The 22,746-nt window shown below is 42.7% G+C and overlaps 1 protein-coding gene across 3 annotated transcripts in view; it reads right to left on the reverse strand.

Annotated features, from left to right (window-relative positions):
* SYTL3 (synaptotagmin like 3) overlaps positions 1–22,746 on the reverse strand; it is a 116,005-nt gene that overhangs the window by 30,671 nt on the left and 62,588 nt on the right. For all 3 annotated transcript variants that reach the window (XM_033935532.1, XM_033935533.1, XM_033935531.1), the window contains exons 7-9: positions 16,451–16,523; positions 11,933–12,060; positions 2,660–2,794 (exon numbers count right to left, since the gene is read on the reverse strand). In XM_033935532.1, coding sequence (XP_033791423.1) covers positions 2,660–2,794; positions 11,933–12,060; positions 16,451–16,523 — 336 coding nt within the window. The remainder of the gene's footprint in view (positions 1–2,659; positions 2,795–11,932; positions 12,061–16,450; positions 16,524–22,746) is intronic.

Genomic DNA, 22,746 nt, shown 5'->3' on the forward strand with positions numbered 1-22,746 from the left:
TGGAAGTGGTGGAGACAAAGACTGAATTCAAGCAAGATTGGGACAATTACATAGGATCTCTAAAGGAGAAGGGATAGTAGATGACATGAGTGGGCAGACTGGATAGGCCACATGACCTTTATCAGGCTTTTTTTTCCCTATGTTTCTATATTTGCTCTGGCACTAAAAATATGGTAACCATAACCATAGCTGGTTTCATACATAGAGCCCAAGCTTCAACACTTTCTTCATTCTGTGTATCAAGCCACAAACTCTACAAATCAAATACTGTACTGAATAGCATATTTTACTATTTGACAGAATATGAATAATGAAAAATAACAAAAGAAGCAATGTGAAATCAGAGATCAAGTTTTATTTTGGTAGGTTTTAGCCCAGTAGAGCAGTGTTTCTCAACCTTTTCAAGCCAAGTACCCCCTAAGCCTAACAAATATCAACTGAGTACCCCTGGATAAACTCTGCCCCAAACCCGCCCAAACTACGCCCCTGACTCCACCTCCATAATAATAATAATACTAATTGTAATGCAATTTCTTCCATCCATTTTTCATATACACACAATATAATCTTATTAATACATAATGGTAACCACAAAATTAAAAAAAACCACAAAGCACACTTTATGCAGAGAAAATGTTAATTATTTAAATTTTTATTATTTTTTTTTTAAAGATGTCAAGGCAGATGACTAAAATATGCAATATCAACTCAGTAACAACTATAGAAAAATAGACAAATATAGTGCAAAACATAAGACAGCAGAAATAAATTCTCAAAACTGACACATTTTGATCACTAAATTGAAAATAAAATCATTTTCCTACCTTTGTTGTTTGGTGATTTCATGAGTCTGGTTGCACTTCCTTCTGACTGTACATCCAATATTTCTTTCTTTCTTTCTTCACTCAGGCCCAATAATTGTACTTTCTATTCCCTCCCTCCCTCCCTCCTTCCTATAGGCTAGATTCACTAAGCAAACCAATCGTGTACTTATCGGTTTGCAACCCCCTTTGCGACTCGATTTTACTCCGGCCCAATTCACTTACCTCTCTGTCGATCCAATTCCGATCCGCGCATGCAAATGAGGGGAACAGCATGCAAAGGCAGGGACGCGATTCACTAAAGAAATCTTGCAAACCGTTTGGGCTGGCTGATCAAAACATGAAGCGACTGCTAGAGACCAGTCTTAAACGTCCTTTCCGACTCTGTAGCTCCATTGCCGCCCTGCTCTTTGCACACCCTGCTCTGCTGCCCTGACAAAAATATTTATATCTCTGCCCCACTCTCAACTCTCTGCCCCATCTTGCCCTGCTCTCAGCTGCCCCCACTCTGGATCTCTGCCGCTTTCCCTGAAGTGTGAGACCACGGTTTTAAAGCAGGGCTGCGCTATTGCGTGTTTCAGAACACGCCGCAGTTCAGCCCTGCTTTAAACCCATGGGCTAGCACTGCAGGGAAGGCGGCAGAGAGCAGGAGAGTCGGGTGGGTTAAAAAACAGAGAGGCAGTCTCTCCAGGGCTGTGCTCTTTTTCACTTTTCTTTGGGAGCCCTATCCTTTCTCCAGCTTGGGGAGTTATCTGCAGGTTTGTATAAGTTAAAGCTTCATTGTTTTGAAGAGAGAAACAACCGCTGAGGACTGACAGCAACTCCCCTAAAATGTCTGCAATGCTTGGTTCCCTGCTCATTTGGCCATGACTGCTCTGGGTGAGCCATTCAATGGAAAAGGGGGCTCTGGCCATGCCATCTCTCAGCTCTTGTCCTGTAAGTGGCTGGATTTCATCGAAAGCCAAACTCCTGGGTCGAGACATTTAGGAGGCCACGTTCTGGCTGACTGCACCCTCCCTGCCTGCCTCCCTCCCTGCAGTCTTCTTGTGCGGAGAGAGCATGCACAGACCATCGACAAGGCAAAGAGATGGTCTGCACATGCGTCAGGATCGCACACTAGCGATCCATGCGGTTGGAAGGGGGCGTTCCTCTGATCACCCTCATTTTATTTTTGTTTTGTGAATTGGTTGGGCCTGCAGGGATCGGGTACGGAAGTCAAGTTAGTGAATCTAGCCCAAGTTAGTGCCCCCCTCCTCCCTCCCAACACGTAACACCATTTCTGAATCCCAACAAATAACACCATTTCTGATTTACTTTCACCCTTTTTGAATCCCAATTCGTAACACCCTTTCTGATTCCCAAGTTAGTGCCCTCTTCTTCCTTCCCCCAAAACAGCACTGAAGCCTGCCTGCCCGCATGCCCCCAAGCCGACCCGCTGCCGATTCCTCCTCCCCCCCAGTCCGCCACCAACTCACGCTGCTTGCCGCCCACTGCTTGCCACCCACCCGCTCTATTTAATTACCCCCTGGCCCCACTGCTGCCGCAACTCCAAAAGGGCCAGGCGGCAGGCGAGCGGCAGGGGGCGGGAGGCAGTCAGCCCATGTATCCCAAACAAGTGAGAAACCCTGCAGTAGAGCCCCAGATTATTTGTATTCAAATTTAAATCACTATTTGGCCAAATATGACTAATGTATTCAGAGCTTTATTTGGGGCCAAATCAAATATTAATATTTGTACATACAACCATATAATAAAACACAAACTCTAATAATACACTTATCATTTTTAAACCTGGCTGTTGGATTTGTACTTTTCCATTTCAAGAAAACTAAACTTACATATTTCCTTCTGCCAGAGAATATTGTGTTGCTTGTGAAATTGAAATCTTCTTCCTGCTTAGAACTGCTGTCTTCACACTCCTCTGTTCCTTTTGTCTTTTTTATGAGGTTAAGCAGATTTGGTGCATTTGTAATCTAAAAGAGATGCAGTTTTAGTCATAAGATAGTTTTAATGGCATGTGACAATTGCAAGAACACTGCTGTACAAAATGTAATGCTGAGGCACCCCTCCCATTCCCACAGACTAAAGGTTTACACTGAGAAAAAAATACTGTATCAAGGGCAACACCTTGATCACTTCGCTATACTGTGGCCCTGTATGTGGAATTATTTTAAGATGGTTCTATGAAGGCTATGATAGAGTGGGAGTAACTCATATGAACAGTGAAATTTGCTCTTACTTGCTAATTTCCTTTCCTTTTAATCCTGCTAGACCAGTCCAGACAATTGGGTTGTATTCCCTACCAGAAGACGGATGCAGAGAACATTGACAATTCAGTGATATTATCAGCAGCAAAAGGTGTGGTGATAACCTGGAACCTGCCGGTATACTACTGCCAAGCAGATATACAACCTGAAATAGCATAATAATGCCCACTTATAGAAAATATTATGGATCAAGCACACCAGGCCAAACCTATAGCATGATGAAGCTGCACATTATACTGAAAAACATCAGTAATGAGAGAATGATTACAATTACTGAACAAGAGCATCGCATGTATTGAAAAATCAATAAACATGCTTAAATGCCTGCCCATATGAGGACATTGTTTAAAAAGTTGTCAGAACACAAATAAAAATTGAAAACCTACTCAGCTATTAGAATGACATTCATTTCATTTAAAATATTTTTATTGAAATTTTATCAGAGAAAAAATACAATAAACATCCCCAGACTACAAGATGTTCAGAAAGGAAATAAAAACTATACTCTTCAAGAAATCCCTTAATAAAGCTTAATACCATGATAAAGCTTAACCCCCCTCTTACCATCCCCTCCCTAACCCCAGATCCTACTTTTCCCTCTCTTGGAAACCTTCTCTGATCTAACATTGTAACCCTTCTTCCATAACTCTTTTTGTAATCTGCTTTGAACCGAAAGGTAATGGCGGAATAGAAATCTGTAATGTAATGTAAACAAAACAGATATGATAGATGCCAATGCATGACTGCCTAACTCACGGGTGCCAAAGTCCCTCCTTGAGGGCCACAATCCAGTCGGGTTTTCAGGATTTCCCCAATGAATATGCAGGAGATCTATTAGCATACAATGAAAGCAGTGCATGCAAATAGATCTCATGCATATTCATTGGGGGAATCCTAAAAACCTGACTGGATTGCAGCCCTCAAGGAAGGACTTTGACACCCCTGGCCTAACTGTATAGAGAGAAATTACAAACATCATCATTCAAAGTTTAGTATCACATAATAACCTATAAAGAATGGCTCAACCAAATTGTACTACTCCATCAATCACGAATTCAGCATCTTATAGTGCATTTAAAAATGCAGCTCAATACCATAATACTCGCTCAATGTGTATAAAAAGCCTCGAAGCATTCTGATTATTATACCATGATACAGAGCAGTAGTTAAATATAGATGTAATGTTTTAAAGATGCATAGATGCGTTTATTAAGTTTAAAAGACGCGACAATGTGCCATGAAAGGAAAATCATCTTATTTCTTTTGGTACCCTTAATGTACAAAAAGTAGTGAGCTATTGTCTTAAGATTTTAAAGAAAACTTAATGGATTCAAAGTTTAAAAGACGCGGTATACGTCACAATTGTGTATACTGTATGCCTTCCTTAAATTTCTTCTTTTTTTTTTTAAGAGAGAGATGAGCAGCATGGGGGCCTGGAGAAGAAGCACAGTGGAAAGAAGTCAAAAGGATGGAGGGGGAGGTGGCAGAGATAAAATTGGTATGAGAGTAGACTACTCAGAGAACCTACCCACCACACCCATCCAGAGCCTTAGCCTTACTGGCAGCTGTTTAAATCTCACCAGGAGTGAGGTCTCTAGGCTGAGTCCTGGAACTGGGGCTCCATAGGTTTGGGGAGGATCTTCCTACTGGTCAATACCACAAGAAATCAAAGATAATTTACCTGTAGCAGATATATATTCTCACACATGGGAGACATCATCCACAGAACACATATCAAGTGCACTGTCACTTTGAATTTTAAGGCAGTGCCTGTACCATGCACATGCCGATGCTTTCCCATCCATCTGTTTGCAGGACCTGCAGTTGAGTAACAAAACAAAGAAACTAACTAAGGGAGGTGGGCAGGTTATGAGAATATATACCTACTGTCCTCAGAGAATACCTGCCACAGGGTATCTACTTTTTCCAAGGATAAGCAGGTACAATATTCTCACATGTAGGATTTAACTCCTAGGATCAGGATTCTGGAGAAGTATAAAGGATACATAAAAAATGATCCTGGCAAAACCCAAAAAGGGTTAGCGGGAAAGTTGGTGGTTAGGAAGTAAACAGATTTAGCAGAACTGCTTGCCCAAAATGTCTTTTCTGGAGTTTTGCTCAAAGCAGTAGTGTGAAGAAAAAGTATGGATTGAAGATCAAGTGGCTGCTTTGCAGATATTCATAATAGATGTAGGGTGGGAATGGGTTAATGAAGCCACCAGAGCCCTTCCACTGTGGCAACAGCCATAGTTCGCTAGTCAAGTAGAGATGGTTCTTTTGGCAATAGAAGCGCCAAGTCTGTTAGAGTTGAAAACCACAAAGAGTTGGGAAGAATTTCTATGAGGTTTAATCTGATCTAAGTAGTATGCTACAGAATGTTCTTCAACCTTTTTACACCTATGGACCGGCGGAAATAAAAGAATTATTTTGTGCCGGCAAACTACTAAGACTGAAATTAAAAACTCCATCTCCGCTCCGTCCCCGTGAGCTCAGTCCCCGCAAACCATCTGATCCCATCTGCACAAGCCTCAAATAGTTATGATTTTATATTGAACCTATTTTATTAAAGTAGAAAAAGAAACAATATTCTGTACAATTGTCATTTTATAAATACAAATAATACAGAGCAAGGATCAACAAAACCCCTGTATCCCCTCCCCTTCACATATATCCCCTCTACTATTAAGAAAAATGAATAAGCCAAATTATTACAGAATGCTACACCGAACAGTGGCGTACCTAGCATATGTGACACCCGGGGCCCATCATTTTTTGGCACCCCCCCCCCCATCTGTACGAAAAACATAATTTTTAGTAACAAGTCACACGTCACACATGAGTACCTAGGAAAAGGCAGCATCTTACATATTGCAGTGAGCAGTACATCAATACACCCATTGTAAAATTAAACAAGCCGACCAGTAGAGATCAAACCTACACCGTCAATCCTAACAGAAAACCATGTCTTTTGAACACACAGAACACAGAAAACACCTTCGCCTAGTATGGAATATGTCATCACAAACTAACCCCTCCCCCTTTTACAAAACTGTAGTGTGGATTTTAGCCACGGTGGTAACAGCTCTGACGCTCATAGAATTCTGAGCATCAGAGCTGCTACCACTACGGCTGGCGCTAAAAAACGCTTCACGGTTTTGTAAAAGGGGGGATAAAACAGAAATACATAGACAAAGGTTAAATTGAACCAGCAAGAAGCTGGAATCTGCATAAAATGCAACACCACAGAAACAGTGACATATGTCTCCTAAAGCAATAAATAAATAGAAAATTTTTGTTCTACCTTTGTCTTCTCTGGTTTCTGGTTTCCTCATCTTCTTGTTACTGTTTTCCTTCCATCCACTGTCTGCCATCTCTCTGCCCCTCCCTATATGGCATCTTTTCTCCTTCTATGCCCCTTCCAGAAACTGTATGCCTCCCCCTTCCATCTCTCCTCTAGACCCCCCCCCCTTTGGTCTGGCATCCATCATCTTCCCTCTGTTCCCTAATGGTCTGGCATCTTTCTCCTTTCATCTCTCTTTCCCTCCCCCTTGTGGTTTTTAGCATCTGTCTCTTCTCATTCCTCCGCTCAAATCTGATATCTCTGTCTCCTTCCCCATTCTCTGGCATCTCTCTCTCCTCTCTCTCTTTTTCCTTTCCTTCTCTGGTCTTCCTTCTTTATTTTCTGCCTCCGTCTAAATTAAATTCTTTCTTACTATGCAGTCCTCAGTTTCCCTCTTTTCACTACGTCTACCCACAGCATGCCACCCCTTTCCTTCACCCCTCCACTATCTCACTAACTCTATCTTCTTCCCCCATCCAGCATATGTCCTTTTTCTTTATCCCTCCTTCCATCCAGTATGTGTTCTCTTTCTCCACTTCCATTCAGCATTTGCTCCGCTGGTGACGTCACCCATGTGTGAGAATAGCTGCCTGCTGTCCCTGGATAACACCTGTTATGATAAATAATGGTGCTTTTTCCTACCTTTGTTATCTGGTCATTATTCAAATCTTATTGGTCCCAGGCTCTGGTTGTCTTCTGATAACTTGCTTGCCAGGGTCTCCTTCTTTCTTCTTTCTCTGTGCTAACCATCCATCTGCCATCTCTGTCCTCCCCTTCCCTGCCATCTCTGTCCTTCCCTTCCCTCCCCCAGAGGTCTGGCATCTTTTTTTTTTTGTCTCCATCAACAGATCCACCTTTTCTTAATTACCCTTTCATCCAGCATCTCTCCCTCCTTCCCCACCACCCTAGGGTCCAACGTCTCTCCCTTTCTTTCCTCAACTACCCTCCTATCCAGTATCTCTATCCTCCCTCTACATCATCCCTTGTGTCCAACTTCTCTCCCCTTCTGTACCTTCCCTCCCTAAATCCCATTGTCCACCATCTCTCTCCCACTCCTCTGTTTTTAGACCCATTATTTCTTCCCCCCGAAGTCTGGCATATGCATGTCTCTTTGAACCTCCCTTCCCTCCCTCTCTTCTACACCAGGGCCCTCCCCCCCGAAGGCCTGTCCCCACCTGAAGACCTGCACCGTTCCCTCCGAAGGCCTGCACTCCACCCCTGAAGGCCTGCACCTCATCCCTGAAGGCCTGCCTGTCCCCCCTGAAGGCCTTCACCCCCCCCCACTGAAGGCCTGCACCCCATCCCTGAAGGCCTGCCTGTCCCCCACTGAAGGCCTGCACCCCATCCCTGAAGGCCTGCCTGTCCCCCCTGAAGGCCTGCACCCTATCCCTGAAGGCCTGCCTGTCCCCCCTGAATGTCTGCACCCCACCCCTGAAGGCCTGCCTGTCCCCCTGAAGGCCTGCACCACCACCCCTGAAGGCCTGTTCCCCCCCCCAAAAGGACTATCCTCCCCCCCCGGAGGAGGCCTGTGTGTTCCTCCCTGACCTCCTGCACATCCCTTTGCCTAGTTTTGGCAGGGAACAGCCTGCAGAGAGGATCGTCAGTGCTTTGGCGATCCTTGCGGGTTGCCATGGACCACAGGAGCTGTCGCACAAACGTAAGGAAGTTCTTCTTCACCTAGAGGGTGGTAGAAAACTGGAACGCTCTTCCGGAGTCTGTCATAGGGGAAAACACCCTCCAGGGATTCAAGACATACGCTGGTAGGGCTAGTGTCAGTTAGGGCACTGGTCAGTTAGGGCACTGGGGATAACATTAATCGCATGGGTTAGGGACTGGCTTAGGGGTAGACGTCAGAGAGTGATGGTTAACGGTACCCTCTCCGATACGATGGAGGTGATCAGCAGAGTGCCGCAGGGCTCGGTCTTGGGCCCGATCCTATTTAACATCTTCGTAAGTGACTTGACTGAGGGGCTCCGAGGTAAAATTACATTATTTGCCGATGACGCCAAACTATGCAACCTAGTAGGCAAAAGCTCAACGGACGAAAGCACAGTGCCCGACAAAAGCTCAATGCTTGACAGTATGACGCATGACCTACTCCTGCTGGAGCATTGGTCAAAGACTTGGCAACTAAGTTTCAATGCCAAAAAATGCAAAGTCATGCACCTTGGTGGCAAAAATCGATGCAGGACTTACACCCTAAATGGCGAGATCCTAGCAAGGACTGTAGCAGAACGTGACTTGGGCGTGATCATTAGCGAAGACATGAAGACTGCCAATCAGGTGGAGAAAGCTTCCTCCTGGGCTAGCAAATCATGGGTTGTATCCGTAGAAGGTTCGTCAGCCGTAAGCCCCAGGTTATTATGCCATTGTACAGATCAATGGTGAGACCCCATCTGGAATATTGTGTGCAATTCTGGAGGCCGCATTATCAAAAGGATGTGCAGAGAGTTGAGTCGGTTCAGCGAATGGCCACCAGAATGGTTTCAGGACTCAAGGATCTCCCGTATGAGGAACGGCTGGTAAGTTGCAGCTATACTCACTCGAAGAACGCAGAGAGAGGGGAGACATGATCGAGACGTTCAAATATGTCACGGACCGTATCGAGGTGGAAGAAGATCTCTTTTTTCTTAAAGGACCTATGGCGACAAGAGGGCATCCGTAGAAAATCAAGGGTGGGAAATTTCATGGCGAAAACCAGAAAATATTTCTTCACCGAAAGGGTGGTTGATCACTGGAATAATCTTCCACAACAGGTAATTGAGGCCAGCAGCGTGCCAGATTTTAAGAAAAGATGGGATTGGCATGTCGGATCTCTTCATGGAGGTAGATAGGGGGTGGATCTTTGGAGTGGGCAGACTGGATGGGCCATGGCCCTTTTCTGCCATCATTTTCTATGTTTCTATGTTTCTCCCCACTTCCATCATCTGACCTCTTCTCTCTCCCCTTTCTACCCACTTCCATCATCTGCCCCCTTCTCTCAATCTCTCCATCCACCACAGGCCCATCTTTCTCCCTTCCTCACCTTTCTGATTTTGGCAACAACATCTGCAACGCCCCCCCCCCCCCCGGACAACAGGCCCGGTCCGACAAACCTCCCTGCCCTGTGGACAGCGATGTCTAAACTGCCTTCTTACAGCAGCTGGAGCGTTGTAGTTGCATATGGCTGCCGTAAAGGTCGTCTCTGATGCAACTTCCGGTTGTGTCAGAGATGACCTTTACAGCAGCCATACGCAACTTCAACGCTCTAGCTCAGGGGTGCCCACACTTTTTGGGCTTGCGAGCTACTTTTAAAATGACCAAGTCAAAATGATCTACCAACAATAAAAAAGTTTTAAAAACATAAAGCACTCTGTACGCTGAGAAAATGTTAATTATCATTCCTATTCTGGGGGATTTTCAAAGAAGTCAAGGCAGATGACTCTATGCACTGTCACCTCAGTAGCAGCCATACAAAAATAGACAAATATACCCCCTCCCTTTTTACTAAACCACAATAGCAGTTTTTAGCGCAGGGAGCTGCGCTGAATGTCCAGCGCTGCTTTCGACGCTCATAGGCTCCCTGCGCTAAAAAACGCTATTGTGGTTTAGTAAAAGGGGGCCTTAGTGTAAAATATAGACTGCAGATATAAATTCAGACACATTTTGATCACTAAATTGAAAATAAAATCATTTTTCCTACCTTGTCTGGTGATTTCATAAGTCTCTGGTTGCACTTTCTTCTTCTGACTGTGCATCCAATCTTTCTTCCCTTCTTTCAGCCTGTATACTTCCTCTCCTCCAGACCTCATTCCCTCCCCCAACTTTTTTTTTCCTCTCTCCCTGCCTCCCTTTCTTTTTTCTCTCTTCATGCCCCCTTTCTTTTTTTCTGTTTCCCTTCTGTCTCCCTGCCTGCCCCCTTTCTTTCTTTCTCCCTGCCTGCCCTCCACCAAGCCACTGCTGCCACCATCGAGGAACAGGCCACAAAGCTGCCACCGCCGCCCCAAGCTCTCTCTGCTTCCCTGCATCGGGCCGACCAGCATTCCTCTCCCCGCGTCAATTCTGCCGTTGGAGAGGAAGTTCCGCCCAGCCAGGCAGCAATTAGCTGGCCCAAACTTCCTCTCCGATGGCAGAATTGACGACGGGGAGAGGAAGGCTGATCGGCCCGGTAGATCGCCAAGGCAAAGCGAGTCTATCATGGAGCCCGGGATGGGGTCCGCAATCGACTCACTTTGCCTTAGCGATCAACCATTTTCCAGACCTGGCCAGCTGTGCACCCCCCCTAAGGCTGCACCCGGGGCGGACCTCCCCCCAGCCCTCCCCTTGGTACGCCACTGACACTGAGTGCACTTCTTGAATCCATTAGGCACCTTTGACATCGATGGGAAAATAGCTGACACGAGGTCAGAGGACTCAATGGTGAAAGAGCTTGAGTAGAAGGGAAGCCGAAAATTGTCAATGCTCCTGGCCATGAGGAAAGGCCCTGGAGGGGTAAAGGCCCCCAAAAAAACTAAAAGTTCAAAAATCCAGAAAAAATGACGGAAATGAACAGGAATGAAAAAATATGAGGATATATATACCAGGAAGTAACAAACAAGAAAGTAGCTGAAGCACAACACTGAAGAGAATTGATGTAAAACAACTTCTTGGCTCCAAAGAAAACTAAGAACTGATGGATCTGCAAGCCAATGTTGGGCAGGAAAGCACCAGCATGCATATGATATGAGTAGTCTTAAGATTTTAAAGTGACAATACGCTTTCTAACTGTCTGTGCTGGGTTCCATGTAAGAATAATGATTTGACATCAATTTTTGAATGGTAACATACCAAAATTGTTTAAAAATAATATACTTAGCTATACACCAAACAGATTACTACGCTCTGAGAATTTAGTTCTACTGAAGATGAATGTTAACCCAAGGCTTGTTGAGACTTTATGCCATTATCCCTTGTAGGCAAATACGAAACTGTAGTGAAAAGGGCATGTTTAGAAAATTACTCAAGACGCAATTATTTGTAGATGCCTTTTTTAGCCAATAATTTTCTTTTCTGCACAGTTGATGAATTATTCATAATTCTCATTATATAAGCTATGGTATTAGTTTGTAGATCTGATTTCTGATGACTGTTTGTGTGTCTGTTTTATCATGTTTTCACAAAATTATGTATACCGTTTAGTTTTAAACAGTATAGAAATTTTTTAAATAAATAAATATAATGCCTGCTTGTTCTCAAAAAAATAGCACCATATACAAAACTTAGTCCTATGTGTATCAGTCTCACCTGCTATATATCCCCATGAGTGAATCTCTTTACAAAGGCAATTAATAAATAAAACATGAAGTGGCAAATTCTAACTTATTAAGCAGTGTAAAATGAACCAGAAAATTAAATTTAAAGAAACAATTTTGGAATATACAGTTTTGTAAAGGGTCCTTGTAAGGATCAAGTAGTGAACATTTTTTTTAAAGTCTACTTGTACACTACACTGTGCCCCAGCAACACAAATAGAAATCAACCTGTACCCTGTTTGCAATGTCGATGGCTGTGTCAGACTGACTCCTCCTTTCCTTTCTCCATTCTGCATGTTGCCCATAGTCTGCTGTTAGGTGAAATCTGGGAGCTGTCACGTCATCCTGGGACTTGGAGATTTCTAAAATACATAAGAGAATATAGAGAAACAAGGAGACTAGATCTCAAAGTCATACCATAGACATGAGACTAACTTTGTGGCTCACAGATTTTATTGATTATTTTTAATTTTCTTATACTATTTGATATACTGCTCTTCTAATACTGAAAAAAAATCAAAGTTGACAGAACAATCCAGCTATACACAATACTAACTCAAGATATACCTGCAAAACAGATTTAGTTATAGGAGGAGAGATAAGGAAATGAAGTTAGTTTCCTGTAGCATATGTTCTATGAAGACAGCAGAATGCATAGGAACTTATTTTCAAAGCATATAGATGTAATGTAATGTAATGTAATTTATTTCTTATATACCGCTACATCCGTTAGGTTCTAAGCGGTTTGAAGAAAATATACATTAAGATTATAAATGAGAAGTAAGAAGGTACTTAAAAAATTCCCTTACTGTCCCGAAGGCTCACAATCTAACTAAAGTACCTGGAAATTAATAAAGAAGAGAAAATAAAGATGGTTGAAAAAATAAAAATTCTATGTGAATTTATAGGATGGAAATTAAACTGACAGTGAAGAACTGTATGAAAAATACATATGGAATTCAGTTAGAGAGGGTAGGTTACAATCTATTTATGGTATTTGTTTAATTGGAAGGTGTTAAGGTGGGTAATTTGGGGGAAGGTTATCTGAAGGTAGGTGAATCTTCTGGAGGTAAAAGAGGAGGGGTTAAGATATTTGGATGAATTTTTTGGAAAGCAGGGTTTTGATTTCTTTTCTGAATGTTTTGAAGTTGTCTGATATTGTCATAAGATTGGAGATGGAATGGTTGATTTTTGCTGCTTGTGTTGCTTGTGTCAAACATTTTCTTGCGTTGTGTGCCTTTGAGTGGGGGGAAGGCGAAAGGGTTCGAGGTTCTTCTGTGTCTTGAGGTGGAGATTTGGTTTAAGCGGTTATTTAGATAGGAGGGGGAAGAGCCGTGTAATGCTTTGAATATCAGGCAGTAGAATTTGAATTGGATTCGTGCTTGTATGGGTAGCCAGTGAGAGTCTAAGAAGACAGTTGTTATGTGATCATATTTTTTGAGTGAGTAGATCAATCTGAGGGCGGTGTTTTGTATGGTCTGGAGTTGTTTTATCATAGTGGCTGGACAAGGAAGATATAGGGAGTTGCAATAATCCAGCAGACCTAAGACTAGGGATTGGACGATTAGTCTAAATTGTGCTTGGTCAAAGAATTTTCTGATTTTACGGAGATTTCTCATGGTTAGAAAAGCTTTCTGGGTTGTTTTGTTGATCTGGGGCTGTATTGTGCAACATCTGTCTATCGTAACTCCTAGGAGTAGTAAGCTCTTCTTGTCCTTTTGGGTGCCTTATTTGGATACTTTACCCCCTCTGATTAAAAGCCAAGTACTCAACTGGTTGCGGAAGCCAGTGGTACCCGTGTTGCCAGTAGGTTAAGGGTGGGACGGGGGATGGTAAGGGATGGGAGAGGGGATTTTACTGTAGGGTGGGGCTTGGCCGAGTCTGGGTATAAGAACCCAAGCCGGACTCTAACGGTCTCGGCCTATTCTGATGGTTTGTTGTGCTGTTTTGTTTTGTGCTCTGTATATTGAAAATGCTGTATCAGCTGCTCTGTTTGTTTGTACTTTGTCGTTTAATAAACTGCTTTGAAAAAAAAAAAAAACAGCACTATAAAATTCTAGCATACGCAGATGATCTTTTATTTTTCATTTCTCATTCCAGACTCTTCTCCAGCTCTATTATACTTAGGGCACCTTTCACTAAGGTGCGCTAGCGTTTTTTAGCGCACGCACAAAATTACCATGCGCTAAACCACGTGGTACGCTTCTAGAATAACGCCAGCTCAATGCTGGCGTTAAGGTCTAGCGCGTACAGCAATTTAGCGCGTGCTATTCCGCGCGTAAAGGCCCTAACGCAATTTTGTAAAAGGAGTCCTTAGTTTCCCAATTCTCAACATTTGCAGGTTATCACATAAATAGGGAAAAGTTGAAAGCTATGCCCCTCAACATCACTACCCAATTAGATCTAGGCTCATTTTTGTGCTATCTGTTGAGTGGGTGAACCGGGGGGCGGGGTTAACAGTATAATTTATTGATTCCTCTTTATGTTCCGTATTGCACTAGTGGTCTTTGTCTAATTTTCTTTTCCTAGTTGTACTTTCTAGCCTTGTAATTGCTTATAGATATCCCTCATGAAGTTCAGGGACTATATGGATGCAGATCCCTGGATTACTTGTTTGTTGAAGGCATGACGGGGATTTTGTCATTTACCTGATGGTATGTGAGGATAGAGATGCGGGAAAGGGGGTGGGTTGTGGGGTGTTGGAAACCAAATATGTTAAAAATGTTTGGGGACTAGCTATTTTTTTTTTGTTATTCGTCCTGCGGTTGTAGTTTGGTTGTATTACACCTTGTATATCAGGATTATGGTTCTGTGGTAACCAGTTGTCATCAATAAAAATGTCTGAACACTAGATCTAGGCTCATAACCCTTAAAATGGTCAGATTGACAACTGAAATATTTAGGTATCCTATTCAACAAAAACAAAGATCAAGATCAAATGATGTCCTTAAATTTAACCACTCTTAAAAATCATACAGATAAAGTTATTTCAAAATGGTCTCCATTAACTTTATCATGGTGGGACCATTACCCAATTATAAATTATTATCTAGTATACTTTCTAGACTTGCTCCACAATCAAGATCTTGAAAAAGCAATATCAAAATATTTATGGTGTAAAACACCAAAAATATCACTGGAAACATTAAAATTCTTAAAAGCCAAAGGTAGGGTAAAATTTCCAGATTTCTATAGATACCACTTAGCAGCTATACTAAAATATGGCTCCTTCTGGTTAAAAAATCTTCCAAATTTTTCCTCTGATGTTCCAGCTTGATTTCAAATTGAAACAGATTTAATCTGCCCTATGTATTATTGTCCAAAAAGCATAATCCTTTATTTGAAACTATTTATGCAGCTATTTTTGCTATAAAAAATAACTTCTGTTCAAGTTAAACAAACAACCAAAAAAGAAATCTCTAGAAGCACCAATTTGGCATAAATCTGATATTTTAATAAACAATCACATAATTTCATGGCAAATTTGGAAAAAACAAGGTATTTGGTACTTATATCAAATTATAAAAAAAAGATGTTATTATATCAGTTGTGCAGTTGATGTCACTATATAATCTACCTGGAACAAGTTTCCAAGTTTCCACTGTCTAATAACTCTGAAATGGCCTTGGTTAGACTATCATCTCACTTCAGATTTATTATCCATATGCAAAATTGGGGTAATTCAAGGACATAAATCTTCATTAAGAACATCAAGTAGTAAGATGTGATTAACAGTATCAAAGGCAGCAGACAGGTCAAGAAGGATGAGGATCGAGTAAAGGCCCTTAGATTTGGCCATGAACAAGTCACTGCTAAGAGCTAGGAATTTGAGCACTTGAATTCAAACCTTATGAGAAGAAAGTTCTTTGTGGCCCTGGACAAGTTGCTTAATCTTTTTATGCCTTGGTTTACTCAACTGTAGATTAGCAAACCTGGCTGCTCAGATGTTTGAACATCCAGTTGCCCACTCCAAGGAATAAAAACAGCAATAAAAACAGTTAAAAGTCATGGCTGGCTTAGATATACCTCTCAAATAAAGTTCTAGATGACTTTCCCCATTAATCAGTGGAGTTAAAAAGGACCAGCCACTTAAGAAGTAGCGTGGCCTACCGCAGCAGCTGTCTGTGGTCAATTGCCTACTCTGCCTATTGGAAAGTCAGCCCAAGGGTTTCCTGTGAGGTTCCTTAAAAATAATAATAGAAGCAACAATATTAACCATGTCCCTTCTTCTCATCTCCATGAGAATCTAGCATACCAGAGAATCCTGTTCTGAAATTCACTACTTAGTCTCTTGATATATAAGTTCATGTAAACCTTTTTTTTTCCTTCTCTTCCTATATTTTAAGTTCTTGTAAACCGTGCCGAGCTCCACAACATCCGTGGAGATGATGCGGTATATAAACTTAAGGTTTAGTTTAGTTTAGTCTCTACTGCTCAGCTGGTCCCTCCTATCTGTGTCCTTCTCTTCAACTTCTAACTCCAGACTCCGTCCTTTCTGCCTTGCTGTACCAAATGCTTGGAACATGCTGCCTGAATCCCTATGGAGTGCTCCGTATCTGGCAGTGTTCAAGGCCCAGTTAAAAGCCCACCTCTGAGACTGCTTTCAACTCCTAACTCCTTCCACTTAGGTTCTACCTTCTCAACCCTATATGTCATGTCTGTTTGTCCAAGTTAGATAGTAAGCTCTTCTGAGCAGCACTGCGTACATCTTTCAGTGCTATATAAGTGATAAGTAGTATGATGTGTACTTACTTTTCATGTGTGTTGTCAGGGAAAAAAACAAGTTTTCTACTGACTTTGTGAACCCTTTTGATTTGCTGAGATCCTGAAATAAAAACAGAGATATAAGATAATTCATATAGCACAGTTACTTACTGTAACAGGTGTTATCCAGGGACAGAAGGCAGATATTCTAACATGTAAGTGACGTCATCTACGGAGCGCCAGTATGGACAGTATTAAAAAGTGTATATTGTCACTTTACGTTTTAAGAAACTTTGTGACTGCCCTCACTGCGCCCATGCACACGCCTTCCTGCCCGACGTAGGCAGTAGTACCTTAGCTCCATAAGGAAGCTAAGAAGCCAACCAGGGGAGGTGGGTGGGTTGTGAGAATATCTGCCTGCTGTCCCTGAATAACACCTGTTATGGTAAGTAACTGTGCTTTATCCCAGGACAAGCAGGCAGTAAGGATCCCAGACAGTAGTGAGACTTGAATGTGTGACCTGAGGACCAAGTAGCTGCTTTACAGATTTCATCTATGGGAGTGGAATGCAAGAAAGCAACTAAAGCTGACATAGCTGGGACATTATGCTGTTACATGACCCCCAAGCCTGAGCACAGTAGAAGGCAACACAGGCTGCCAACCATGTGGTTACAGGCCGACCTAAACTGTGAGGATCAAAGAAGAGGAACTGTCCCATTGAAAGTGATAAGCTATGGCTCGTTTACAGTGGATGGTATGAAGAGCTGTTTCTTCAGGGTGAGAATGAGGCTTAGGAAGAAACTAGAAGCACAAATTATTGATTCCAATGAAATCCCATGACTACATTCAGTAGGAATTCAGGATGGGAGCAGAGAACTACCATATCCTAGTAGAAAACTTAAAAAGTGGGTCCGACACCAATGCTTGAAACTCATTTACTCGACGTGCACGATAGTTCCCCAGAAGAGAGAACACCTAACATCAGGTTGTAAAAATAAAGTGTCCACTGATGTGGGTGAAGAAATCTGCTGAGTATTCTGCACTCCTTGGACATAGAGAGCTTTTCGAAACATGTTTGGAGAAACTTCTCAGTTCGAATCCTGTGAAAGTGAGATAGGCAAAATGAGTAGAAGACATTGGCTGAAATGGAGGTTTCATCAGCCTGGTGAGAACAACAGTAAGATCCCAAACCAGTGGAAACGGTATGAGAAGTGGCTTAAATATTGAAAAACACCCTTCATAACCCTGGAAACACAAGGATGAGCAGTCAGATAATTTTTGTTGACTGGCATGTAGAAAGCACTGATGGAACTAAGGTGAACTGTGACTGAAGTGGTTTTAAGACCTGAAGTTGAGAAGGAAATCCAACACTGAATATATAGAGAAGGAAGAAGCATTCTGATGATGAAGAGTACACCACGATGAAAACGATGCCCACTTTTGAAAGTAGCACTGCTATGTAGACGATTTTCTGTATGTATCCAACATGATTCTGACAGGATCTGAAGATCAGCAAATGCTGAGGCTATCCCAGAAGGTACCAAGCTGCCAAGCACAAAGACTGCAAACTGGGAAAAACCAGTAGAAAGGCATTTACCTCTAGATAATGGAGAGGATCGTCTGGAACATGTGAGGCAGTGTGTAATTGTGGGGGGAACAGAAATAAGTTTATCTGAGGAGTTCCCCAGAAGAGAGAACACCTGACATCAGGTTGTAAAAATAAAGTGTCCACTGATGTGAGTGAAGAAATCTGATGAGTATTCTGTGCTCCTTGGACATAGAGAGCTTTTCGAAACGTTTGGAGAAACTTCTCAGTTCCAATCCTTTCGGTCTCTCGCAAAGAGACCCCATACTTTCTCCTTGGTGTATACTAGGGGGACTTGAAGGGAAGATACTTTAGTGAAGAATCTGCAGAGTATTGAACATCACTTTGAGTTCCAAGGGGTGCAAGTGGAACTTCTGCACCTAAGTAGAGCCATGACTTTGTGTGCGAAGATTGGCCAGACGAGCTTCACAAATATATTTGGTGAGATCATAGTCAGAATGTTCAGATGTGAAGGCATTTGTAACAGGAAACTACAAAGCCATGGCATAGAGGGAGATATACAAAGATGGATAGGCAAATGGCTGGAAAACCGAAAGCAGAGAGTGGGCATAAATGGGAAGTTCTCTGACTGGGAGAAAGTGACTAGTGGTGTACCCCAGGGCTCGGTACTTGGGCCGATCCTTTTTAATATTTATATCAATGACTTGGAAAACGGAACATCCAGTGAGATCATCAAGTTTGCAGACGACACAAAACTCTGCCGGGCAATCAGATCGCAGGAGGATAGTGAGGAACTCCAGAGCGATTTGTGTCGGTTAGAAAAATGGGCGGAGAAATGGCAAATGAGGTTCAACGTGGAGAAATGCAAGGTAATGCATTTAGGCAGTAAGAATAAGGAATACGAGTACAAAATGACAGGTGCAACTCTGGGAAAAAGTGAACAAGAAAGAGACCTGGGTGTACTGATAGATAGGACCCTGAAGCCGTCGGCACAATGCGCGGCAGCGGCAAAGAAGGCAAATAGAATGTTGGGCATGATAAAGAAAGGAATCTCGAGTAGATCGGAGAAAGTAATAATGCCGCTTTATAGGACAATGGTCAGACCTCACTTGGAATACTGCGTCCAACATTGGTCTCCCTACCTAAAGAAGGATATAAAACTGCTGGAGAGGGTGCAGAGACGAGCAACTAAACTAGTGAAGGGTATGGAGAAACTGGAATATGAGGATCGACTTAAAACACTGGGATTGTTCTCCCTTGAGAAAAGGAGACTGCGTGGGGATATGATCGAGACCTTCAAAATACTGAAAGGAATCGACAAAATAGAGCAGAGAAGATTATTTACATTGTCCAATTTGACACGGACAAGAGGACATGAAATGAAGCTAAGGGGGGACAAGTTCAGGACTAATGTCAGGAAGTTCTGCTTCACACAGAGAGTGGTGGACATCTGGAATACTCTCCCAGGGGAGATTATTGCGGAATCGACAGTCCTAGGCTTCAAAAGCAAACTAGATGCATATCTCCTTGAGAAAGGCATATAAAGATAGGGTGGCTATAAAATAAACCAGGTGTATACCTGGCGGGGCCTCCGCGTGTGCGGATCGCCGGACTTGATGGACCGAAGGTCTGATCCGGAGATGGCGCTTCTTATGTTCTTATGTTCTTATGTTCTTATACCTTCCACTTAAAAGTTGATGAGCTGGAGAATACTGAGACGCCAGGAACCACTGAGGTGTCCTTCCAGGAAAGCTTGTGAAGAGAAAAAACAAGGAATGTAGCAGCCATGTTTAAAGTGGGACTTGAACCTGTGACCCTTGATTCAATGTCCACTGAACTAACTGCTAAGCCACTCTTAAGACTTGATTGAAGTAATAGTAAGATCCTTCTGCTGGCTTATATGGATGGAAGGTAATAGACTTGATTGTAAAAAGGAAGCAAATTAACTTGTTGTTGCTGAGTTAGGATCGCCCCAAGGTGATTCATGTCGAGCAGGGCCCCTATGACATTTAGAGCTTGAGAGGGTTGAAGTTAGGATTATGGAAAACTGACTTAGAACACTCAGTGTTGAATAAAATAGCATTGAACTGTGGAACCCTTGGGCTTATAAAGTTGGTGCCACAACTATCAGCCATCTAAGAGAAGATGCCAGGCTGAAGGGCAGAACTTTGAAATAAAAATGTTGATGGGCTAATCAAATCCACAGAAACAGTCCAGGCACAGAAATAACTGATATGTGGGTATCTGTGACATCTAGAGAGCATAGCTAATCGTTTTAATCTAAGAGTAGCTTTTAAGATCCCAGAGATAAAAGTTGAACATTTCTTAAGCTAGAAATGATGTGTAGATTTCGTCATCTTTGGAACAAGAAATACCAGAAGTAGAACCCCAAATTTTTCTTAGAAGGGGGTACTACCTCATGGACATATAGCTGAAACAGAGCCTTTATGTCCTGAAGAAGAAAAGTCCTGATAGCTAAAAGTGGACTCTCCTGGATAATTTGGAGGTATGTCAACAACATGAAAAAACAGTAACCATCCTTGATGACAGAGAACTCACAGGTTTGGTTGTTATCAAGATCAATGCTGTAGTAAAAATGAAGATGACTTCTGATTGGTAAGGAAGTGGCTAAGAAGGAGAAAACAGCAGGTATGCTTGACCTAATACATAGAAGAATTTAGGCCTGAGTGTTATTTTTGCTTCTTGTGTGGTGGCAGTCCAGAAGCAGAAGAATGCAGAAGCATATTGCCACTAATGTGAATAAGAAAGCTTAGCAGAATGCTTCGAAGTAGGAGGTGTAGGCCTGTTCAAAGTTCAATGTCTATCTTTGTGTGGCCTTCTAAGGAATCGCAAAAAAAGCTCTTCCCTTAAACATAGGATTTTGGCTAATGTATTTTGGAGATGGATGTCTGTATATCAGAGACTTTCTCATAGCTACTGACATAGCAGATTCTCTAGATGACAAAAGCATCATTGGCTGATCTTGCTACATACTTTCTGGTCTGTATAAATACTTTGCTGATATTCTGCAAGATGCTCGGACAGAATATATTGCTCAAGTCAGGCAACTTCACTACCAGTTGTTTGAAATACAAAGACATGTAAAAACTGTAAATAAGGATCCTGCTCACCAGCATAATCCATAGTACGGCCTTCATGCCCTGTAAGCGCTGAGGCAGAAACATTTGTACTGAAATACACTTCTCCCTCCATATCTACGGGGGTTAGGGGCAGAGCAGGCCCGTGAATATTTAAAAAAACGTGAATAATATTCGGGCTGGCTCTGACCTACCCCCTGCTTCCCCCCCTCACCCCCTCTACCCCCGGCATCCCTTAAGCCTTACCTGGTGGTCTAGCGGGTTTTCGGGGCAGGAGCAATCTTCCTACCCTCCTGCCCCATGCAGATCACTCATAGGAAATGGCTGCCGTGAGCTCCCGTCGTAATCTCGAAAGACTACAGAAGCTCACGACAGGGGGGGGGGTCTAAGAGGGCTTAAAAATAGCCCAAAAAATGAAAATGGATCTAAAAAAAAATTTGCGAATAACTGAATCTGCGGATGCTGAAACTGCAGATTCGGAGAGAGAAGTGTATTTTTTAGGGCTGACTCTACAAGGAATGATTGATCCTGAAACTGTGATCTATGAAATCCTGGAGAACAGCTTCTGCAAATGGAATCTAGTTGTCTTGGAGTCACTGTGATAAAGGCATTTTGCAAGAAGTGTCTCTTTAAAAAATGCTATGTAAGGGTAACTTGAGGAGCTCTTTGGGAGGCTCAGTATAGTCCAAAGCATCCAAGCATTCAACATTTGGTTCAGTGTCAGCTTCCAATGAGATAGGTAGGGCTTTGCCCAACTGTCTAATATATCCTTCTGGAGAAGATCTTCTTCTAGGAGGCATTTTCTGTCTTTGGGAAAGTTTACAACATCTTCAGTATCAATCCGATAAAGCTGATGACGAGGATCGATGAGTATCCCTTTTATGCTTGAAAGCATGAGGTTGACACGATGAGGACTGTCATGGCAAAAGAGAACATCGATGCTTCGAAGTAGAGAATCGATGACTTGATAGAAGACTTGAAGAGCAATGCCTGGAGGTAGATTGTCATTTAGATGGGAATGACGATGCCTCTCAGAAGATCCATGAGAAGTAGCCTTATGCTTTGATGGAGAGCTGACATCGGTACCTGGAGGCCTTCTACTGCTTAGGTTGGGCCAGTACCAAGAGAGTCGATGTGAGCATCTGTATGCAGTGTAATTTAAACATTGTACCAGTCTCCCTCCTCAAAGTATGCACCGGTACTGATGGCTGAACTGCTGGTACCATCGGTGCAGCAGGTTTCCTTGAATTGGGTAACCTCGATGAGGATGTATGTCGTAATGCACCAGTACTGATGGCTGAACTGCCGGTACCATTGGTGCAGCAGGTTGTCTCAAAGCGGGTAACCTCAATAAGGATGTACGTCGTAATACACCAGTACTGAAGGCTGAACTGCCGGTACCATCGGTGCCGCAGGTTGTCTCGAAGCAGATGACCTCAATAAGGATACACACCATGAAAGAGAGACAACCTGCGAAGCTAGAGAACGGTGGCGTTAGTATATGGTCTGTATCAAGAGGCTCAATGCTGTAGAGACCTGCGACGCTTGCTGAGAATGCATCAGTATCGATGGCTCAACAGCCAGTACCCTTGGTACAGCAGGTTGCCTGGAAGTAGGTGACCTTGATGAGGATGCAAACCATGAAGAAGAGACAACCTGCAAAGCTTAAGAACGTTGGCGTTGATGTTTGGTCTGCATCA

The sequence above is a fragment of the Geotrypetes seraphini genome, chromosome 3, assembly GCF_902459505.1.
Source record: "Geotrypetes seraphini chromosome 3, aGeoSer1.1, whole genome shotgun sequence".
NCBI lineage: Eukaryota > Metazoa > Chordata > Amphibia > Gymnophiona > Dermophiidae > Geotrypetes > Geotrypetes seraphini.